The 21,060-nt window shown below is 32.3% G+C and overlaps 1 protein-coding gene across 31 annotated transcripts in view; it reads right to left on the reverse strand.

The window, feature by feature from the left end:
* Positions 1-21,060, reverse strand: part of BLTP1 (bridge-like lipid transfer protein family member 1) — a 220,865-nt gene that overhangs the window by 154,585 nt on the left and 45,220 nt on the right. For all 31 annotated transcript variants that reach the window (XM_035293010.3, XM_035293009.3, XM_078366548.1 and 28 more), the window contains 10 exons: positions 20,766-20,916; positions 18,013-18,169; positions 17,531-17,609; positions 15,365-15,456; positions 13,674-13,791; positions 7,830-7,985; positions 7,482-7,579; positions 5,798-5,976; positions 5,206-5,312; positions 4,067-4,275 (listed from right to left, as the gene is read on the reverse strand). In XM_035293010.3, the coding sequence (XP_035148901.3) occupies positions 4,067-4,275; positions 5,206-5,312; positions 5,798-5,976; positions 7,482-7,579; positions 7,830-7,985; positions 13,674-13,791; positions 15,365-15,456; positions 17,531-17,609; positions 18,013-18,169; positions 20,766-20,916 (1,346 nt within the window). The remainder of the gene's footprint in view (positions 1-4,066; positions 4,276-5,205; positions 5,313-5,797; positions 5,977-7,481; positions 7,580-7,829; positions 7,986-13,673; positions 13,792-15,364; positions 15,457-17,530; positions 17,610-18,012; positions 18,170-20,765; positions 20,917-21,060) is intronic.

Consider the following 21,060-nt stretch of genomic DNA (forward strand, 5'->3'; position numbering starts at 1 on the left):
TTAAGAATTAACTGAAAGGCCAGGCGCAATGGCTCACACCTGTAACCCCAGCACTTTGGGAGGCCGAGCTGGGCAGGATCACTTTAGCCCAGGAGTTCAGGAGATCCTGGGCAATATGGTGAAACCCCATTCCACAAAAATTATCCAGTTGTGATGGCACATGCATGTGGTTCCAGCTACTTGGGAGGCTAAGAGAATCACCTGAGCCCAGGAAGTCGACGCTGCAGTGAACCGTGACCATGCATTGCCTGAGTGACAAAGTGAAACCCTGTCTCAAAACAAAAAAAAGAATTTACTGAAAAAAAATTACCAAAAAGTTGATTAAAGTATAAGGTAGGTGGTAATACATTATGACAAACTTTTATGATACTTTAAGATTAATAAATGTATACAAATATTCACAAATACAAATAAAACTTTCAATTTCATTTTATAATAAGTGGCATGGAAAATTAAACTACCTTTACAATAAATTCCAAACAACACTAGAAAAAAATCATTGGCTTATGGAACAGAGAAAATGTGTTCTTTTTTCAAATTTGCATAATGTTTGAATTTAAGAATAATAAACTACATTTCAATTTACTTAAGAATTCTCTAAAATTTTCTTTTCATAATGATATTTTGGTATGAGTATCATGTCACCCTACTTCAAGTAAGAGGCTGCCATGTTTTTCCTAGCTAAAAATTTATACTTATCCAATGATGCTCATTTCTCAAAACAGAAAAAAAAAAATAGGTTAAAAGATGATGGCTAATAAAATCAGAGAAACAATAGGAAAAGTCAATAAGTACTGCATCCAAAATTATATTTTTTTAAAAAAAGAAAAATTAATAGCCAGTTTTCTGTTCAAGAATATTAAAATTATTATTTTTTTTTTGAGATGGAGTCTCACTTTGTCACCAGGCTGGAGTACAGTGGCACAACTTCGGCTCACTGCAACCTCCACCTCCTAGGTTCAAGCAATTCTCCTGCCACAGCCTTCGTGTCACCACACCCAGCTAATTTTTGTATTTTTAGTAGTAACAGAGTTTCACCATGTTGACCAGGATGGTCTCAATCTCCTGACCTTGTGATCTGCTCGCCTTGGCCTCCCAAAGTGCTAGGATTACAGGCATGAGCCACTGAGCCCAGCCTAAAATTATTTTTAATAAGAAAAACATATATCCATATATACCCTATAATCTAGTTATCTGCTACCAATGGCATGTTATCGCTATAAAAAGATTTCTTTTCCTTTCATTAACAAAAATGTAATAAGACTAGGAGAAGTCAATTCATAAAAGTAATATAAGTGGTATTGTTATCCAACTTTATATCCACAACAGACGAAATGACAAAGATATAATATGACTGACATGACTTTGGGCTGACACTTAGAGTTACTATATTGTCTACATCTGCAGAAATCCTCCCATTTCCATACATGTCCTCATAAATTTTAATGCATATTCAGTAGGCATATTCTTCTTAGAATTCTTTATAATGATAATGCCAGGCCTAGTTTGTTCCATGGATTTTGGAAAGCAGTCTTTCATATGCAGCCAATCAAATATAGTGATTCTTTCTTTTCCTAGTTTATTCTTCATAATTTCTTGGTGTTTAATTTTGATAACTAAAAAAACACAATCTCAGTTACATGAATTTATACATTCCCTTAAATTCCCATTTTCCTTTTCATGTATACATGAAAAAGCATGAACAAGAAAATTTCATATATGAATTTCAATGTTATAAAAATAATACATATATTTTTGAACTTCAAAAAGTTTTAAAGTCCTAATACTGATATCAAGTAAAATACACGTTATACAGTTAAGCAAACAGACTAGGCATGGTGGTTCACACCTATAATTCCAACACTTTGGGAGGCCAAGGTGGCCTCCTTGCTTGAGGCCAGGAAGGAGTTTGAGATCAGTCTGGACAACAGAGCAGGACCCTGTCTCTCCAAAAATTAGATGGGTATGGTGGTGCTTGCCTGTAGACCTAGCTACTCAAGAGGCTGAGGCGGGAGGATCACTTGAGCCCTGGATTTCCAGATTACAAAGAACTACGATTGTACCACTGCACTCCAGCCTGAATGACAAAGGAAGACTCTGTCTCTTAAAAAACAAAACCAAACCAAAACCAAAAACTTAAAGAATTGCATAAATTTTTTATAAAAGGAAACATAGAGTTCACTGGACTAGACAAATATTTTGCCTGTCATGTCTTTGATATATATATTTAGTAAATATGTCAAAATTTAAAATTTTATAATTTGCTTTAATAGATATTTTATATAAGTTCTAAGCTAATTAGATGAATGTAAATACTAATATAATATTTAGGGCAAGTCAAACTCTTGAAACTATTAAAAAGTTGCTATAAAGCCTTTAATGCACAAAAGTCTATGAATACAATTATCTATCAGCAACGGCTACCTCTGGAGTAGAACTTATAAAGAAGTCTAAAATGAAGGCACATATTTCTTTCAATGTATTCTGTTTGTTAGAGTTCCCTTATTTTTGGTGAATATGTATTCCTATCAGTTTTTTAAAAATAAAAATAAACTGAGGCTCCATGTGTACACAGTAAAGCAAAAATGGAACTTAATACCACTCTAACAGTATTTGAAAACTGATACTATATCACTATGACTACCCTCAGCTACTAATTAGATCATTACTTAATTTAAGTAAAATATAATGCAGCCTCTTCAGGAAGACTATAGCTTGAAAATTGCCTTTAAATCCTTTATAGTCATTCACATGCAATCCCAAGAAAGTAAGATAATGGGAGAAATATTTGACATACATTTTAGGTCAAACGAAGAAAAGCGGGTGTGTTACCAACAGAAACTCTAGGCATCTACAAATATTAACCACATTTTCCCTTGCATCTTTTATATTAAGTTACAACATCTGATGCTTTATGGTGGTTTTTAGTAAATACAATATAATAACTCAAATATTGAGATGCTATATACCTTCCAAATCCAGTTCAGCCAGCACTTCCTCCAGAGAGCCTTTACTAACAAACCTTGATTGTGCTACCCTGACCAACCCTGAACATCCTAGTCCCTCTCCAGAATTAATTACTCTTATCACTGTACATTATAGGATTCCTTGTCACCTAGGTATTCAATACCCAAAGTGAATCTGCCAGATCCTGTAAAAATGCAAAATTTCTTGAAGTTGTTGAAAGTGACGTTGGATAACTCCTCTAATCACAGGCAAAGGTGATAAGTGAGGATAAAGAGGGATTATAGTAGTTACCATAAAAAGGATTAAATCAACAAGAATTGTTGATAATTTGTTGGGGGCTTTTAAAACATATGAGTTGAATATCAAAAGAATAACAGTGCTCTCCAGAAAACTGATGAACTCCTCAAATATTTATCCAAAAATAGCCTCTCTTCATAATCATTCTACAGAGATCAACTTTAAAGTGCTGACATACCGTGCAATCACACAATTTCAGTGGAAAAAATTATACCAAAATGAGTAAACAGTTAATTGGTTCTTTGTTCTAAGAATTAGTGCATATTTCTTCAGAACCCTAAGTTTGATATATTCTGAAATAAACTTATTTTCATATATTTGCTGCAGTTTTTCAAATAAAACACCAAACAAATATTTGCTCATTACTGATAAAACGTTATCACTTATTTTTAATGGATTCATTGAAGTAGTCTTTTCCATTACCAATTATTCTCAGATATATGCAGTACTTCTATTGCTATATTACTTACAATGTGTTAAAATTTGTCCATGTATCTATCTATCTTAGTTATCCCTCTAGGTTACCTCCCTGAGAACAGACGCTATGTCATCTTTATCTATAGCAAATAGCACCATTCCTAGTACATACTAAATGCACAAAAGAATGCCGAACTGAGGAGTACTATTTTTAATGAATAATTTTGTAATTGAGTCTAGTACCCCACATCCAGTCAACATATCTGGTATATCCTCAACACTTTAAATAATCTAATTGGCTATTTCAAATGGTCTCAATTTTCAATTAAATTTTAACTGCTTTGTCTATATTTGAAAATATGTAAGTTGTTTTTAAGAATCATACCTTTATACACAAAAAGGCATTTAGTAGAGGTCCATAGAGAGTTATCTGAGAATCTGGAGAAAGTTCCATTTCTACATGAAGTTTATCAGGTGGAAGTTCTGAAGGATCAATAGGTGGGCGTGAAGAAGTAGAGGGAGAAGAAACAACTCTGTCTGATCCCTTCTGAGATGGCCTTAATACAGATAGCATTGTCTCTTCCATTTCTGACACTGGAATAAATTAAGAAAAAAAAAGATTAATGTCTGGGGGGTGGGGGACAAAAGACCTCTTAGAAGATCTTCAAGGAAATATTCACTAAGAAATTTTACTTTGCAAATATGACATCAACTAATCCTTGCATAATGTATAATCATGAAAACAGACCTAAAAGACCAAAAATTAAGAAAGCAAAGAAATAATAAATATCATTGAAATATGAGAGAAACACATAAATCAGCATGCAGAGAATAAATGAAAACTTTCTGTTAACATAAACAACATTCTTATTGAGTCCCTGCAATATAAATTTAGGTCACATCAAGACCTTAACTATTCTTGGGCACTAAACTACAACACTTTTTCACATGTATAGCTATTTAAATACAGTGTGATGTTATCAAGCCACTATGAAACAACATGAAAACTATCTTTTGAAACTTAGCTCACTGGAAACATACAAAGAAAACATCATCATTTGGCTCTAAGTCTTTTTTGGACCCAGGTAATATGGCAAATTTTCAGGAAGCTATAAATCATATAGGAACTAACATTTCACAAAATCATGCAGCTTAAATATACAGATTCACTTTTACCTTGTTTCATATTCAGGCTCTGCTGCTTCTAGCTTGGCAGACTTTGAGAAAATTACTTGCTTTCTCTGAGCATATTTCCCCAACTTTAAGATAAAAATAATGATAATCTCTTTCTCGCAGAATTGTTATAAGGATTAAACGAGATAACAGAAGCCAGAAAACTGCTTGGCCTAATACTTGATACATAGTAAATGCTCAAAAGGTAGCTATAATTACTCTAAAATATTTAAAGATTATATTTATACTATGTGAGAATAGATGTGTTTCAATTTATTTGCTTCTTATTTTTCATAATTATCAATCATAACCGCAGCTGTATAAAAGTACAAATTATATAAAAACACTTACATGACTGTTTTAGCTGTTCATCTGCCTTTTGTGGATAAATTGGATGCCATGTATAATCAATTGTAAGCATGACACTTGGGACAGTCCAGCATTCAATCCAACCAGCCCTTTGAATAGTAAAACAGACAGTTTCTAGTCAGATGCTTATTCCTTTAATTGTACAGATATCAGTTGCAGATATTCAAATTTTATTATTTTTTGAAAAGAGAAGAATTATTTCTCCACATATAAGCACAAAATACTTATCAATAACTATATTTCATTTATTTGTTTGTTTGTTTATTTATTTATTTTTGAGACAGGTCTCTCTCTGTCACCCAAGCTGGAGTGCAGTGGTGTGATCTTGGCTCACTACAACCTCTGCTTCCCAGATTCAAGTGATTCCCCTGCCTTAGCCTCCCAGGTAGCTAGGACTACAAAATCATGCACCACGACGCCCAGCCAATTTTTGTATATTTAGCAGAGACAAGGTCTCACGATGTTGGCCAAGGTGATCCACCCACCTGATCCACCCACCTCGGCCTCCCAAAGTGCTGGGACTACAGATGTGAGCCACTGTGCCCCTCCTGTGTCACTAATTTTATGTACTCACTTTTCCTGAGTAATGTTGCGCCATTTTGGTTTAACCGTTTTCTGGCCACTTTGACACTCAGCAGGAATGCCAGTATCATGAATCATCTTATTTTGGTGGCAATTTTTAACCAGCATAAATAAAGAATATTTACTAGGGTGGCAATCTGGTAGAAACAAATGAAGATCAACATCTTCTCCCTAAAAAAATAATTATAATAATTCAAAGTAATAAAATCAGTGAATAAATATGTTGGTTAATACTTATGGGCAAACCTGTCTACAACAGTCTTAGAAATGTTTGAAAGAAAATAAATTTTATTACTTTTTATTTTATTGTATTATCTTTTTTTTTTTTTTTTTTTTTGGTGGTCTCACTCTGTCACTGAGGCTGGAGTGAAGCCTTGAACTCCTGCGCTCAAGTGATCCAAGTAGTTGGGACTAGAAGAATATGCTACTTTTTTTTGTAGAAACAGGGTCTTCTTGCATTGCCCAGCCTAGTCTCAAACTCTTGGCCTCAAGCAATCATCTTGCCTCATGCTCCCAAAGTGCTGGCATTACACGAGTAAGATAAACAAATTTGAAATGACAGATTTTATACTGAACAGTCATGAAAATAACAAATAAGATTTTACATTGACTAAAACTAAATTTTTTTTGAAAAACAACAAAATAATCAGGAAGAGAAACAGCATAGTTTCCAAACAGCGAAAAGAATGTCTTCCATGGGTATCCATAGATATTTTATATGAAGTTCAGTTTTTTAAAAAACTTTTATAAGCTCAGGTAGACTATGTTCTGTATTTTTATTAATTTTTAAAATAGTGTTGTCTCATTTGATTCTAGTATGTCTTGTTTCCTCAACTGGCTTTTAATAATACAGAACTGTATTTGGCTTTACTTTTTTCCTTGTAGGTCTTCTATTCTTTGTTCATCTTGATGACTTTTCTTAGACTAGTTAACCAGCAAGGTAGAGTGGTTAAAAGAATGGAGCCCTAAGCTATATTATCCAATAACTCACTAGCTTTATGATGAGTTAAAAAAGCTCTGTTCCTCACTTTTGTAATATATAAATGCAGGTAACAATACTCTTAAGAGGGTTGTTCTGAGAATTAAATGAGTTATTACATAAAACACATGGAAGAGTGTCTATCTAGTAAACAGAAAATGTTTAATAGATGTTAGCTGTTTTCTATTATGTTGCTAATTTTATCAGTATAACCACCATTAATACTACAAATACTACTGGTTGCCCATACCAAAAAAATATGTTCCATAAAATTTTGAGCTTAGAAGTACATAAGAGCTGGCATTCAGATAAAAAGAAGAAAGGTACTGTGGTTATTCCTTGAATTCATGTTTACAATTAAGAATCAAATAAAGTGAAGTTATAAAATTATTTCACATGAATTAGTAAACATTAGACCTAGAAGGGCTAATATATAGATTAGCCACATAGATCAGAAAAGAACTCTAAGAAAATAATCAACTTGAGATGTTTTTCAGTTGCCCAATGTCTTAGGTGCAGTTAACTACAAAAAGGAAATAGCAGGAACTCTGTGGCACTAAAGATAGTAGACATTGGAGGAAAGCTAAAAATACCTTAGAGTGGCAATGGACTGGGTAGGGGAGAGGAAGACAAGCTTTGGGAAATCAAACTTACTAATACGTCTTGTGGAATAAATAATGCATTCAATTATACATACTCTTAAAGAGAACTTGGTATTACATGTAGCTGGAACAAAGTCCGTAAAAGGCAAAGAAAAATCAATGTTTAGTGTTTCTCCACAAGCTGCCAGATACACTACAAAGAAAAAAAAAGAAGTAAATTTAATGTCAATAAAGTTTCAATTATAAAACTGCCTAAAATGCACAACTAAATAAAATTTTTAGTCCAATACAAACTCTGAAACAATCCTCTGAGAGTCTCACAAAGATAATGGGGTAAAATAACTTCTAGTATCCGTTAAAACTATCAAATCTATACTAATTTTCTTAGTTGGTATTTGCCTTAATGAGAGGAATGCTTAACCTAATTTTTTAAAATGTCTTACCATTTTCCTGTTGTTTAGTGGAGCAGTCGATCCAATTGTGTTGATTAGCAGCCCAAAGCATTTCAAACTGATGAAACATGATTTTAAAATTCCACGTATATGGAACAAATGAAAAAATGTCTGGAGCACTGTCACTAGACCAGTCTTGAATTAAATCTAAAATTATTGGGGTAGTGAATAGAAATTGTAAAGTTAGTTGAAACTCAGAAAAGACTTTCTAACACCAGTCAAAAATGAATTTTTCTTTTGTGTAACTAAAAAAATTTTATAGTGAAATATTTAAAATGTGATTAAGATGTATTTAAATAATTTGACAGTAAACAGATGTTTACTTACTAATCATAGTTCCAAACAAGAGAAATTTTATATATTTAATATATCTGTTTTTAAAGGAATTTTAGAAGTAAAAAAATCACTTGATATTCTACTACCCAAATAGCCAACACTGTGGATACATTTTCTTCCAGTTATTTGTCTACATAGACTGACACTATCCTATATATACATTTTTTATGTGTTGCTTCTTTCAGTGAACTCGAATATTTTTCCATGTTATTTCACATGTTTACATAAATTTTACATAATAACTCATTAATGAGATTTGTCAGGACTTACTTAACCATTTTTTAAAGTTGAATATTTAGACTCCAAATTTTTGTGTTATATATATTACCATGTACTATATATTTTTGTAAAAGGTATTTTACATATTCAGGATTATTTGTCATTATAGATTCTAGAAGTGAAATTGCTGGGTCAAAATTTAGAAATATTTTTCAAGACTATTATAAATTTAAAAATAGCATTCAAAGAGAAGTGAGTCCATTTACACTCCTACCAGAAATATATGCTTGACTACCTATTTCATTGAACCTTTTCCTGCATTCTATTTCTATCTGTTTTTTGTTTTGTTTTACTTGACATTTAACAACTGAAAAACAGTATCTCACTTCCACTGAACTTCTTAACTATAAGCATGGCTGAACAATTTTTCATGTTGTTTTATTCATTAAACAAATATCTACTGAGTGTCTACTGTGTGTCAGCCTCTGTTCTAGACTCTGGGACTACAATGGTAAACAAAACATAGACTTGACTCTGTTAGAATTACAATTCAATCATATTTGTTCATTGTATGTTTAAATTGCTTTTTAAAATCGCATTCATGTATTTATCTGTTTACCCTTTGGTACTTTAATTCTTTTAAATCCCAATAAATAAATGCTCTTTAAAGACATTAGCACTGATCTACCACAGCAGTTTGCACAACTTTATCTTCTGGTCTCCACAATGTTTTATATGCATTGAACACTCCCAGCAATGCCTTTCAATAAAAGGGTTCCTCCTAGAGGTGTCAGACTCATCTTTGTATACTCACTGTACATAACACAGATTAGAAGGGGTGTGTGTGTGTGTGTGTGTGTGTGTGTGTGAGAGAGAGAGAGAGAGAGAGAGAGAAACAACTGGAAACAGTATCATTATAGCACAGACTTTGACACTAGACAGGCTTGGGTTTAAGTTCTGGATTTATCATTTTACTAGCTATGCAATCTTGAAAAAAGTGACTTAAATGTTATCAGTTTTCTCTTGTACAAAATAAGAACGACCTCACAGACTTATGATGATAATTCAGATGATTTATGTGAAGTTTTAACAAAGTAGCAGAGGGTAAGGACTCCACAAATGGTAGCATTTATTATTAAAGATATCCTAAGGAAAATTATAGGTAAAACTATAAAATATTTATAGTTGTTTTCTTTGTATTTTGAAGGTAATATTTAAACAGAAAAAACGATTTAATAATGAACTCAGAGTAAATTTATCTTACATAATATCATATGAACCCATTTAAAATTTAGCTGCCACATACAAAGCACAAACGTATTAGAAACTCTTGTCTTATTAAAATGGCAGAATAACATACTTAATGTCAAATGTCAATCACAAATTAATACTGAGATAAAGTTTTACTATATCTATAATAAAAGGCATATGGCTATTAACCTGTTCTATTAATAGAAAATGGAAAATTACACTTATCAAATTAAATATATTTTTATTTAATAATCATGGTGATTCATCATACTTTACATAATCTATGCTTACTTCACATCTTTTACTTCTAAGTGCCACCCTATCTAACTAGCCTGACTCTATCCCTACTTTCTAACTTTCGTCTTTAGCACCATGTCTAATACTTGGGGAAATGCCCAAAAATCATCTCTGGATTTAACCAACTCTACAATACATACCCATCATTCATCAGGCTGATTTTCTCACTTTTCTCACTCATTAACATTCATAGTTCAGCATTTTTGATCAAACTAAATACTGTCTTTCATATCCTCTCTGCTAAGGAAAAACTAACCATCTTTATTTCTAGCATAATGCTACAGAGAAGACACAGGGTCTGCAGTCTGAAAATTGTTCTTCAATGTCTTCCACTTACTAGCCCATAAGTTTGCCCAAGTCATTCAATGTTTCTATGCCCCAAGTTCCTCACTGTGAACTCAAAAACAGTAATAACAGCTATCCTATTTTAGAGTTATGTGAAGATAATAAAATGAACATGATTTGTAAATGGCAAAATACTATTAGATCTTAGTTAGTATTACTGAGTTCATTTAAAAACACCATTTCAGACCTTAATGTCTTTCCTTACTTTCTCTGATCATCTTCAGATGACAGTGATTTCCTCTGTACTCATGTCTTAACATGCATTGGTCAGCTTCACATTTCACACTTGCATTTATTTCACTTGCACTCAGTAAATATACTGTCTGTTATTCTTTCATTTGTCTCTATCTAGTACACATGTCAATGTACTTGAGACAAATAATACAAAACAAGAAATGCCCATAAGTGAAGGGAGAGATCATATTTAATGTTTGTTTTGAATCATTATTCATACATAAGACTTACAATGTATAGTGGTTGCACTTTATCTACTTTATATTTCTATTAGTCAAAAGATTGAGATATAATTGCCAGTGAGATAAACGAAACTCAAACTAAACAGAAATTGAGATTATCTACTACTTATTTCAGGAAACTAGTATAATTTTATGAAGTTATTAGCAAAATATATTCTTAAAAATATTATTACTTCTTTAATAACTCACATGAAATGTTACAGCTATTAGTCTATTTCTATTTTTAATAAATCCTTTCAGTTTTTTCTTTAATGACTTATTTAAAATTTCAACATGTCATTCTATAATATAGTTTTGCTACCAGTTTCTATATTTTTATTGATAAATATTAAAAATTATGGTGACAAAATGTTTTTATTAGGAGCCTCAACAACTTTTTAATATGCATTGTCATTAAACCAAAAGTTGTTTCTCATTACCAGATGCTCTTATCAAATAATCTGATTAGAAAAATTAAGCACTTTCCTGAAGAACTGCCTTACTCATTTGTACAACAAATTAAAAAGTTAAGTGTTACTTAACACTTAGCAAGCTAAGTGTTACTCTGAAAAAATGCAACTACTCACTTTATCATTAGTTGTTAGGCAAACACCCTATACAATGTCAATCAATTGATACTAGAGCTTTGCAATGCCATTATGTTATTTTCTTCTCCTTATCAGAGTAAATCTAAGTCAATCTCATTATTCCCAGAAGAGGATTCAGTTTCTGCTTTTGTTTTACAATAAGCTTTCATTTCTGAGGCTCTATGTTTGTCATAAAGCTATCTTTGTCTCCACTGAAATCTCTTAAGAACAATTTTGCCTTACTAATAAGTGGTATGAGAGTGGCTGCTGAGAAATATTAGGCATTCCCTCATATCAGAGACATAATTTCTTTTCTATAGAATTCTGACAATAGAGAAAGAAAGCAATCCAAACCCTATGACCAAGTAGGCTCATTCCAATACTAAACTAATATTATTCACTAGTAGTCATCCTTTTTAGAGAATAAGTTTAAAAAGGACTTTACAATTATTTGTTATGCTATGTCTTTTAAAAATAACAGAATATAACCAAATGTTACAGTTGTTAAATCTGTAAAATGATTGTTTACTTCTGCATCTATGTTTAAAATTTCTCCAAATAAACTTTATAAAAAAATAAATAACCAAAAGAATACATTTCAATAAAGAAAGCATACAAGTTAGAGAAAGAAAATAATTTAAGGAAAATCAGTTGCAATTTAGGAAATGCATACTTAGCTGTTTCAGTGTAACTAATACAATAGCATAAATGAAAGTGCTACTACAAAATAATATTTTTAAATCATGAAGAATTTATACTTCTGCTACAGCTATTCTTAGCATTGCAAGAGTCTAAAGACGAGAAATGCCTGGAAGAAAAGTAATGTGAAGGATTAAATACTTGACAATGGTATCTATTTTAAAAGATTTGTAAAGTTAAAAAACACAAAACCTTAAGTGAGAAAGAAAAGTAGTCAAAGAGATAAGTAGTATAACAGATTCTTGAGCCAGACTACTTGAGTTAGAATTTGAGCTCAACAAACTAACTAGTTGTGTGACCATGGACATATATTGTTTCACCTCTCTAACTCATTTTCCTCATCTAAAAAGTAAGGAAGATAATAATAATATTGATCCCTGAGAGTTATTGTGAGGATTCAATAATTAAATTCATGCAAACTGCTTAGGACAGAGCCAGGACACATGATACACACTATAAGTTTTAGCTATAATTTTTTTCATAAATTTGAAATGAGAAATACTCATTCAGTGCTCAGCTTCACTAGCAAAAGCTTAACTTGCCAGGGACTATGGTAAAATTTCCACTACTGGGACAATGATTTAAGCCTTAGAGAAGTATGTAACTCCGGGAAAGCAGAAGCAGTCTATCTAGTCCCCCAAGGCTCCCAGACAAACCAGAAAAGAAATATAAAAGACTTATAATTGAACATATTATAGTAAGAGGCATGTTAAAAGGCCAAAACTCTGTTAATAGCAAAATTAGGGTAGAAATTGTTATCCTTATTTCACAAATAAGGAAATTGAAGCTTAAACAGTGAAGTCATTTACACAACATTGTACAGTAGTATTGTCAGGAGATGACTACCTATGTATACGTTAAACACCACTATACCTCCAAATATCTAATATTACTCAGCATCAACTAGATGCTTGTATAAAACGACTATTAAACAAATGGATGGACGGATGGACGGATGAATGTAGCAAGCAGTCAAGTAATGATTAAGTTTCTGTGGAATAGCCACTGACTCTGGAAAATGAGACCAACTCTATGAGGCTAAATTTTTTAGAAGAAGACTCCATAAATGCCACTTATTTTAATTTAGTAATATTTATGCTATTCATAGACCAACACTACATGTTCTTATAGTCACAAAATATGCAAAGCTATCAAATATGCTGCAAGAAATAAAGAAATGTTTTTTCCAACCAGTGACAGCGCCAACTCAATTATCCATGCCAACAGAAAAGATTAAATAAGGGCTCCAAGTTCAAAAATAACTTTTAGCTATTTGCATATACTGTTGTGGATTATAATTATTAAAACAAAATAATGAAGCCATGCTGATGCCTAATTCGGGAAGAGAGAGAAATTGATTCATCGTCTCTATCCTACCCACTAAGTAGACTGATGCAAAGCACCAGCCTAAATTGAGTTCTTCCATTTCCTTCTAAGCTCAATCGGGGGTTTATATTTTCTTGTTTAGGTTAGAAAAGAATGCAAAATGTCTATATTTAAATTTTCTCTTTGATATTTTCAGCCCAAAATGAAATGCTAAATAAAGTTTGAATCATGTCATCATATCCCTATGTTGAACTTAAAAGTAAAACTTACCAAATATAAACGAGTAAATCTCACTGTATTTATACTTATTAGAAAATTACCTGTAAAGAAATTTTTCTGTGCAAAAATGAAGTGGTAGGTGGCTTTATAAACCTCTAATTCACACTGCCATGTCTGTGGCATGTTCCATATTCGGGGGTAGCTGGCATTGATGTGGAACTGCAAAACAAATGTTAGGTAAAAGTATTAGAGCTTAAAATGTGACACTGTGTGAACAGCATTACAAATGAAGTCACACACACTAGTGAGTAATTAAAACTTATTTTCCTACTGAGCTGAACAGAAGATCCCTTTGAGATTTTAATATTGTTGTGGCTGTAGGTCAATATACATGGCTACATCTAGTTCCTTGAAATATTAAGCCAAGATGTGGTCAAAAAACTTTCAAAAAAACAAATCAGGCTACAGTGTTGATACTATACTCCAGATAAACCAATTGGGTAACAGCTAACAACCCTAATTTCTCGTTAAGCCTCATCTGTTAAGAGACAGGCTCAGTGTAAAGGAAGATAGGGTGCAATGTATACTGTCACAAAAGTGACATTAGTATTCCTGCAGTTTGGCATTTCTTCTCCTTTTTTTTGAGACAGAATCTCATTCGATTGCCCAGGCTAGAGTGTAGTGGCACAATCTCGGCTCACCACAACCTCAGACTACCCAGGTTCAAGCAATCCTTGTGCCTCAGCCTCCCGAGTAGCTGGGATTACAGGCACGCATGCCATCACACCTGTCTAATTTTCGTATTTTTAGTAAAGGCAGAGTTTCACCACGTTGGCCAGGCTGGTCTCGAACTCCTGACCTCAAGTGATCAGACTTCCTTGGCCTCCCAAAGTACTGGGATTACAGGTGTAAGTCTCCATCCCCAGCCCAGTCTGGTATTTCTGCAAAGGCAAAAGCTGCCTGCCTAGGAACAGCATTGTCACACAGCACTATTTATCAGCAGTAGATGAAGAATTCATTAAAATACTGAATATCCCAGTTTGAAATATACTTATGGTATTTGATATATTCTTGGTAATTGCAAAATCTGTCTTAATTTACATATGTTTAAAATGCTTAAGATAAGTAATTAAGAACCTAATGGTACCATCTTATATGAAAGAATCTCTGCATATTAAACATTTTACATAGGGGCTTTTGCTATTGTTAGTATTGTTGTCCCTGATAGTAATAATAACAATAATAATAATCTGCTTGATTAATGAGTCCTAATCTGCAATTTTAATCACTGGCATTTCCATATTTTTCTCTTTCGAATATGGAACAATCCAGGGTATCAATAAGATTTTATTCCCTTTACCTTACTCATCAAGTAAAAGGCACAATAAATTACATTATTTAAGCCCCAGGAAAGCAATCCAGTGGGGCTAGAAAACATATATTAAAGAATTATCTTATTTACAACTTAAAAGAGATTTAGTACAGCCACCTAATAAACTTTAAAAACAATATTCTAACAATTTCTCATATTTTACAGGCCAAAAACATAAGTATCATTGCCTTTTATTCACTTCTCTCATACTAGAAGCAGAGCGAGAGAGAGGTGCCAACAGGAGTCCATAGCACTGGGAATCCACTGCTCTTCCCTAGGACAGGGTCAAGAGCATCTGGTTATTCTTGAACTAGAAGATGAGTCATTTGATGATTTCCTGATTACTTAAACTTTATATAAGTAAATTAAAATCAAATTTGTTTTTCATACAAGTATGTATATCCTCATATACAGACTTACTGCTAGCATTTCTGCTTCTAAAAGAGTCCGATATTGCATGCTGGTTGTGGCATCCACATGTAAGAGTTGTCCTTTAATAGCAGGAGTATAACCTAATAATACAAACATAAAAATTAAGAACCAGAAAAAAAATTACAAAATGAAACATATTTGGACTGGAACCAACTCCCACCACCACCCAAATCAGGAATCCTTGAAAATTGATAGTCACTATTTAAACACACCTCAGTGAGAGGGGTCTTGCTAACTTAATAGGTGATTGTTCTCATATGGGCTGCTCTAAAGGAACAAAGTTCCAACTCCATATAATATCTATTCTCATCTGCTTTCCTTTGTAGTTTGAAAAACTATGAGTCTATTCTTTAAACAATAGTTTTCAGTTACAGAAGACAACTCCTTTTCTTCTTCCACTGACTCAAGGGTACATATTTTCATCATTTTCAACTACTTCTTATATAATGACAGTTACTAAATAACAGCTATTCCCCTCAAGTAATGACAGTTTCTCAGCAATATAGCCCATTCTCAACAAAAGCTGAATCGTTTATAGTATTGCATTTCCTTTCTTGAAGAAATCTTTCCATGAACACTACTTCTATGATCACTATTGTACACCTAGTTCCACATGCATCCTGCATCCTGCTCCAGGCATTTTTTTTTTTCAAATACCTGAATCTCTAAAAAGTTTTAAATTTATTTGTTATATATTGTTCTTGCCTGACACCTAAGTCCATCTTCCCATTGACAGTCATCTTAAAAGCCACCTAACCTTTATATTCAAATCCTAACTGGGCTTTCCTTAAACCCTTAACTCAAGAGTTCCACAGGTATTCTGTGGTACTTGCCACAAATTTATAATAGATATGCTCAAGATATTGATCCCTCAGTCCTCAGGTGGGATAGTGATCCCTTTACTCCAGTGTACCAGTATTTGTATAATATAGGATAAAACAGTAAAAATGCTATTTCCTATGTGTATCATCAGTTGTGAAAAGGTGGAAACACTTCCTTAACTGAAATATTATCAGTTTTGTACAACTCCCAACTGCCTTTATACCCCATCATACACCTGAAAGTAAGAGTTTTCTAAAAGATACTTCTTTCCAACTACACACTCTGAATCAGCAGTCCTAGATAATCTCAAGCATCTTCTTCAAGTCTTAGTAAGATTTTTTTTGTAAACTAGATAAGGATTAGTTCTTCATTGAAACAGCCCCAAAGTTATGGGAAAAAGATACACTATGCAATTCACAGTCACTTTTTCAACTGATTATTTAAGTAGGCAGTGCTAAATGGTATCACTTCAGGTAAACTAATGAATGTAGTCAACCCTCTGCCTAGTTTCCTCTTACAGCAGCAAAATAAGTAACAGAACCAAAAAATAAGAGCTAAGAATTACACAAAAATGAAGTATACTTAGCAACAGAAACACTGATGATAACTGATTTGAAATGGTGGTAAATTGCTACTCTTTACTCTCAAGAAAGTAAATAAAGCAGAATTTCATCTTAACTACTCTCAATTACAAATGTAATAAGAAAATAGAAATAAGAAGGCAAAATGAAGTTATAACAATTGATAAATTTAACAGTATTTATTCAAATTATTAACTGTCTCAGTGCCCATATTTCAAATGCATAATGAACTTAGACCATCTCAGCTCAGATGAAAGTAACATTTTTATCGTGAAATGTTCTGATTTATTAAAGTTATGCTACTCAAAGTACACAGCTTACTCCCTGACAAAATCTGCTAACAATATAACCTCAAACCAAGCCTTGTACTCATCCAATCAATTACTGCCCAAATGTCAGGTACAGGGTTCAGCACTGAGAATACACTGAAGAACAAAACAGCACCTACTCTCATAGTGCATTAGTCTAACTGGAAAACTATACATTAACTAAATTATGCTCAATCCTACAAAATAGATGCAAAGGATATAATAAAAGCATATAACTATAAGACTGAACTTGATTAGAAAATGTTTCCCTTCTCTCTAAATGCTCAAATAATTACATAATATTTCCCCTTAATGACCACAGGCACATCAAAATATAATAAAAAACTGAAATAGAAAACCTTATTAATGTTAATCTAAAATGATAACTGTATTATTTATAATTATTTCTTTAATCATTTAAAAAAGTAACAGTTGCAGCTTACCATTTTCTTCAACTGTCATTGGAATATTAATTTCTAAGTATGAGCCAGCTCCTACATTTACATGTACAGCATTTGTTTCCTACCAAAAGAAAAAAATTCATATAAAACATTAATTATAATTATTCTCCCATCTTTACTTTTCAGTTATTATCACAGAAGAAATTACTGATGATGTTAAATAAGTATTAAAAGTTCTAAGTACAAAAGTTGAAATTTTTACCAAAAACACACTAAAACAAATTAACCAGATAAAAAGGAGAAAATGAGCCAGAATATAGCCTGAAGATCTATTACCATTAATTTCTTTCCATTATTTGACATTTAATAAAATTATGATGAAAGTAAAACATATACAATTATTTGAAAGGAAAATAGCTCATATAAATTAATCCAAGTATGGGACTAGTCATCAGGAAAAAAACTCTGAAAAATATTGTTCAAATTTTAAGCACTATTCTCTACTATATTATTATGATAATTACCCTATTTTTGGTAAACAGCAAGTCAATTGTAGCATCTGCAATAATATTCATTCGTAATTCAAAAGCAAGGATCTGTCTTGGTCTCCCAGGCTGTGCAATTTCAGAAACTTTCAGAACTTGATAATCAGGTGGAAAGAAAAACTTCCATAAACAATCTCTACATAAGGAGGTAGAAAGCATAATGACATGTTATTCAAACAAAATCACCTCTGATAAGGGACCAAAATCAGTATTCTAATTCATAAAAAGAAAATAAGAAGTAAAAGCTGAATATCTTAAATATTCAATCACGTAAAGGTAGTAGAAATGACATCAAAACCTAGAAACTAGAATCATGTTATGATTATGAAATCTATAGGCTAAAACCATGCTATGTCAGAAATCAGTAACTCCTCACAATGCTGAGTGAATTATCTAGTATCAAAACAGCTGAGATTCTTCCTGTATGTGTTATGCTAATAGATGGCTGACCTTACTGTTCATTCCTGATTATAGTTCATATTTGTGCAGAAATTCAATACGGGGAAGAAGAAGAAGAAAGAGCTACATATGTAAATGAAAAGACAAATACTGCTCACATTAATGAATTAAATACACATAAAAAATACATTTCTTTTTTTTTTCTTTTTAAATAACCTGAGTGGTTTTTTTAAAGTCCAGGTTAGAAACGCATTGCTCTTCTCTCCCAGCAGTAAAAAAATCTACTTGAAAGGAGTTGTTAAAGGAAATTTCCATCTTCAGTGTCATTTCTCCATTGCATTTTAGTTTGGGTTTTTGTGTAAACATACTCCAATGCTTATTAAAAATACACAATAAAATTAAAAATAGTTTAAGGAGAAGCACACTTTACTCAAGTGCTAAAAAATGCAAAAATACTTCATAGGCCTATGTTAAAGCATTAATTTTTTTCCTCGAACAATACATAACTGTTCTGCCAACCAAACAAAATACTTTTCTTGAGATTTCCAAATAGAGTTTAAATAGATGTAGCTCTATTACTTAATGAAATGTAAAATCTCTCATTTTCAACTCCTGCATGTCAAATATAGCATGACTTACAAGAGGAAAATTTGATTCCAATAATGTGAAAAGTGTTTTCTTTCTAACCTGAAATTTTATGCTCTGTTTACTTTAAAGTTTAACAAATGACCTAATGCAGAATTAATGAAGTATTGTTTAAGCATAATGCAAGAATTTTCAAATAACAAGCTTATTCATTTACCATGTAATTGTTAGTTAGCTACTTAATGAGGCAGGTATTCCTATATACTACAGATAAACCAAGACAAATACATATACTACTTGACAAATATATAATTATTCTAATAATGCTAGCTAGATAGCACTTTCTTAAAAAGCATTTAAAAAGTCAATATATCAAGTCAGTATCAGCACTTTTTCATTAATCCATCAATGGCCTTATAATATCTGCTCAAGTAAATGACTTGCCTTATATTTCTCTATTCAAAAAAGCTAGTTAAGAAATGGAAAAACTAAGCTAATTTTAAGCAATGTCTAATTTTGTACATAAAAACTGAGATGCTCCCTCATAATCAATGGTAAATGTCCCCTTCTTTGTTTAAAATTCAAGAAATAGAAAAATGTTCATAATATATTAAAAATTAAAACTACTTTAAAATTAATAAAATGACTAATAGACACTACCTCCATTATAAAATCTATACTTCTTAATACTATAGACTATATAGGACAATTCTCCACTGTCCTCATGAATTTATAAAACACTTCCTTTGCCTCAATGATTCACCCTCCTCTTTCCCTAATTCTCACTTATCTTTCAAAATTTAATTTACGTGTTACCTTAACCAAAAGCCTTTCCCAATTCTTCTCTCCCCTAAACTTTAATATATATTATATACTATATACTATATACTAGGAATACCAAATAACCTAAAAATTCATACGCTGAAGTCCTAATCCCTAAAATTCAAATGGTGAAATCCTAACCCCCAGTACCTCCGAATGTGACTATATTTGGAGATGGGGTCCTTCAGAAGGGTAATTAAGTTAAAATGAGGTTATTAGAGTATGCTGTCGTAATCCAATACTACTGGACAGTATGATCTAGACACAGAACTGTACAAGGAAAAGACCACATGAGGACACTGGAAAACAGCAGCCATCCAAAAGCTAAGGAGAGAGGCCTAGAACACATCCTTCCCTCATAGCCCTCAGAAGGAACCAACCATGCCACCATCTTGTTGCAGGACTTCTTAGACTCTAGAATTGTGAAAAAATAAATTTCTGTTGCTTAGGCCACATTATTAGTGATACTTTATTGCGGCAGCACTAGCAAATTAGCATGGTACTTTTCTAAGTTCTTCATCAAGACCCTTTATCTACCTCCATTACTGCACCTAATATTAGTCTTTTGGTTTTTTTCTTCCCCACTAAAACGGAAAGATATATGTCTTTTATTTCTGAATTCCCATAGTGCCAACAATATCTGGCATATAGTAGGGGATCAATAAAGAAATCATTGTTGAAAAAATAAATGAACCAACAAATATGCTCCTCATTCACTATATTTCTAATGAATCAGCTCCACCTTTGGCGTGAACTTGCTTGTGGATAAACCACAAGCAAGTTATTATTTGGATCAAAATGTTCAGTGATATCTTCCTCTGCCATTATAAGACAGTTTATAAAAATTTAAAGCTAGTTTTTATTTAAAATTATAGGCATCTCAAGACATCTAGAAGACTTATTAGAAATATAATCTATTCAAGTACCTCTGCCTATCGGCCCATGGTCCATAATTAAAATCTGTTCCTTTACCACAAACTATATCCAGTCCCCAACATGGAGGCAAGTCTTGTAATTTGCAATCCTCACTGCTCATTTCTCCTTCAATGTTTTCTTCTGTTTCTTCTGGAACAAGTCCTATATTCCAAAACATACAATATAAAGGCAGTTATTTTAAATGACCATTAAAAAGTTTCCTTAGATCAGCAGTTCCAACATTTTTTGGTCTCAGAAAACCTTCATTCACACTCTTAAAAATTACTGAGAACCCAAAAGAGGTTT

The sequence above is a fragment of the Callithrix jacchus genome, chromosome 3 (assembly GCF_049354715.1).
Source record: "Callithrix jacchus isolate 240 chromosome 3, calJac240_pri, whole genome shotgun sequence".
NCBI classification, from domain to species: Eukaryota; Metazoa; Chordata; class Mammalia; order Primates; family Cebidae; genus Callithrix; species Callithrix jacchus.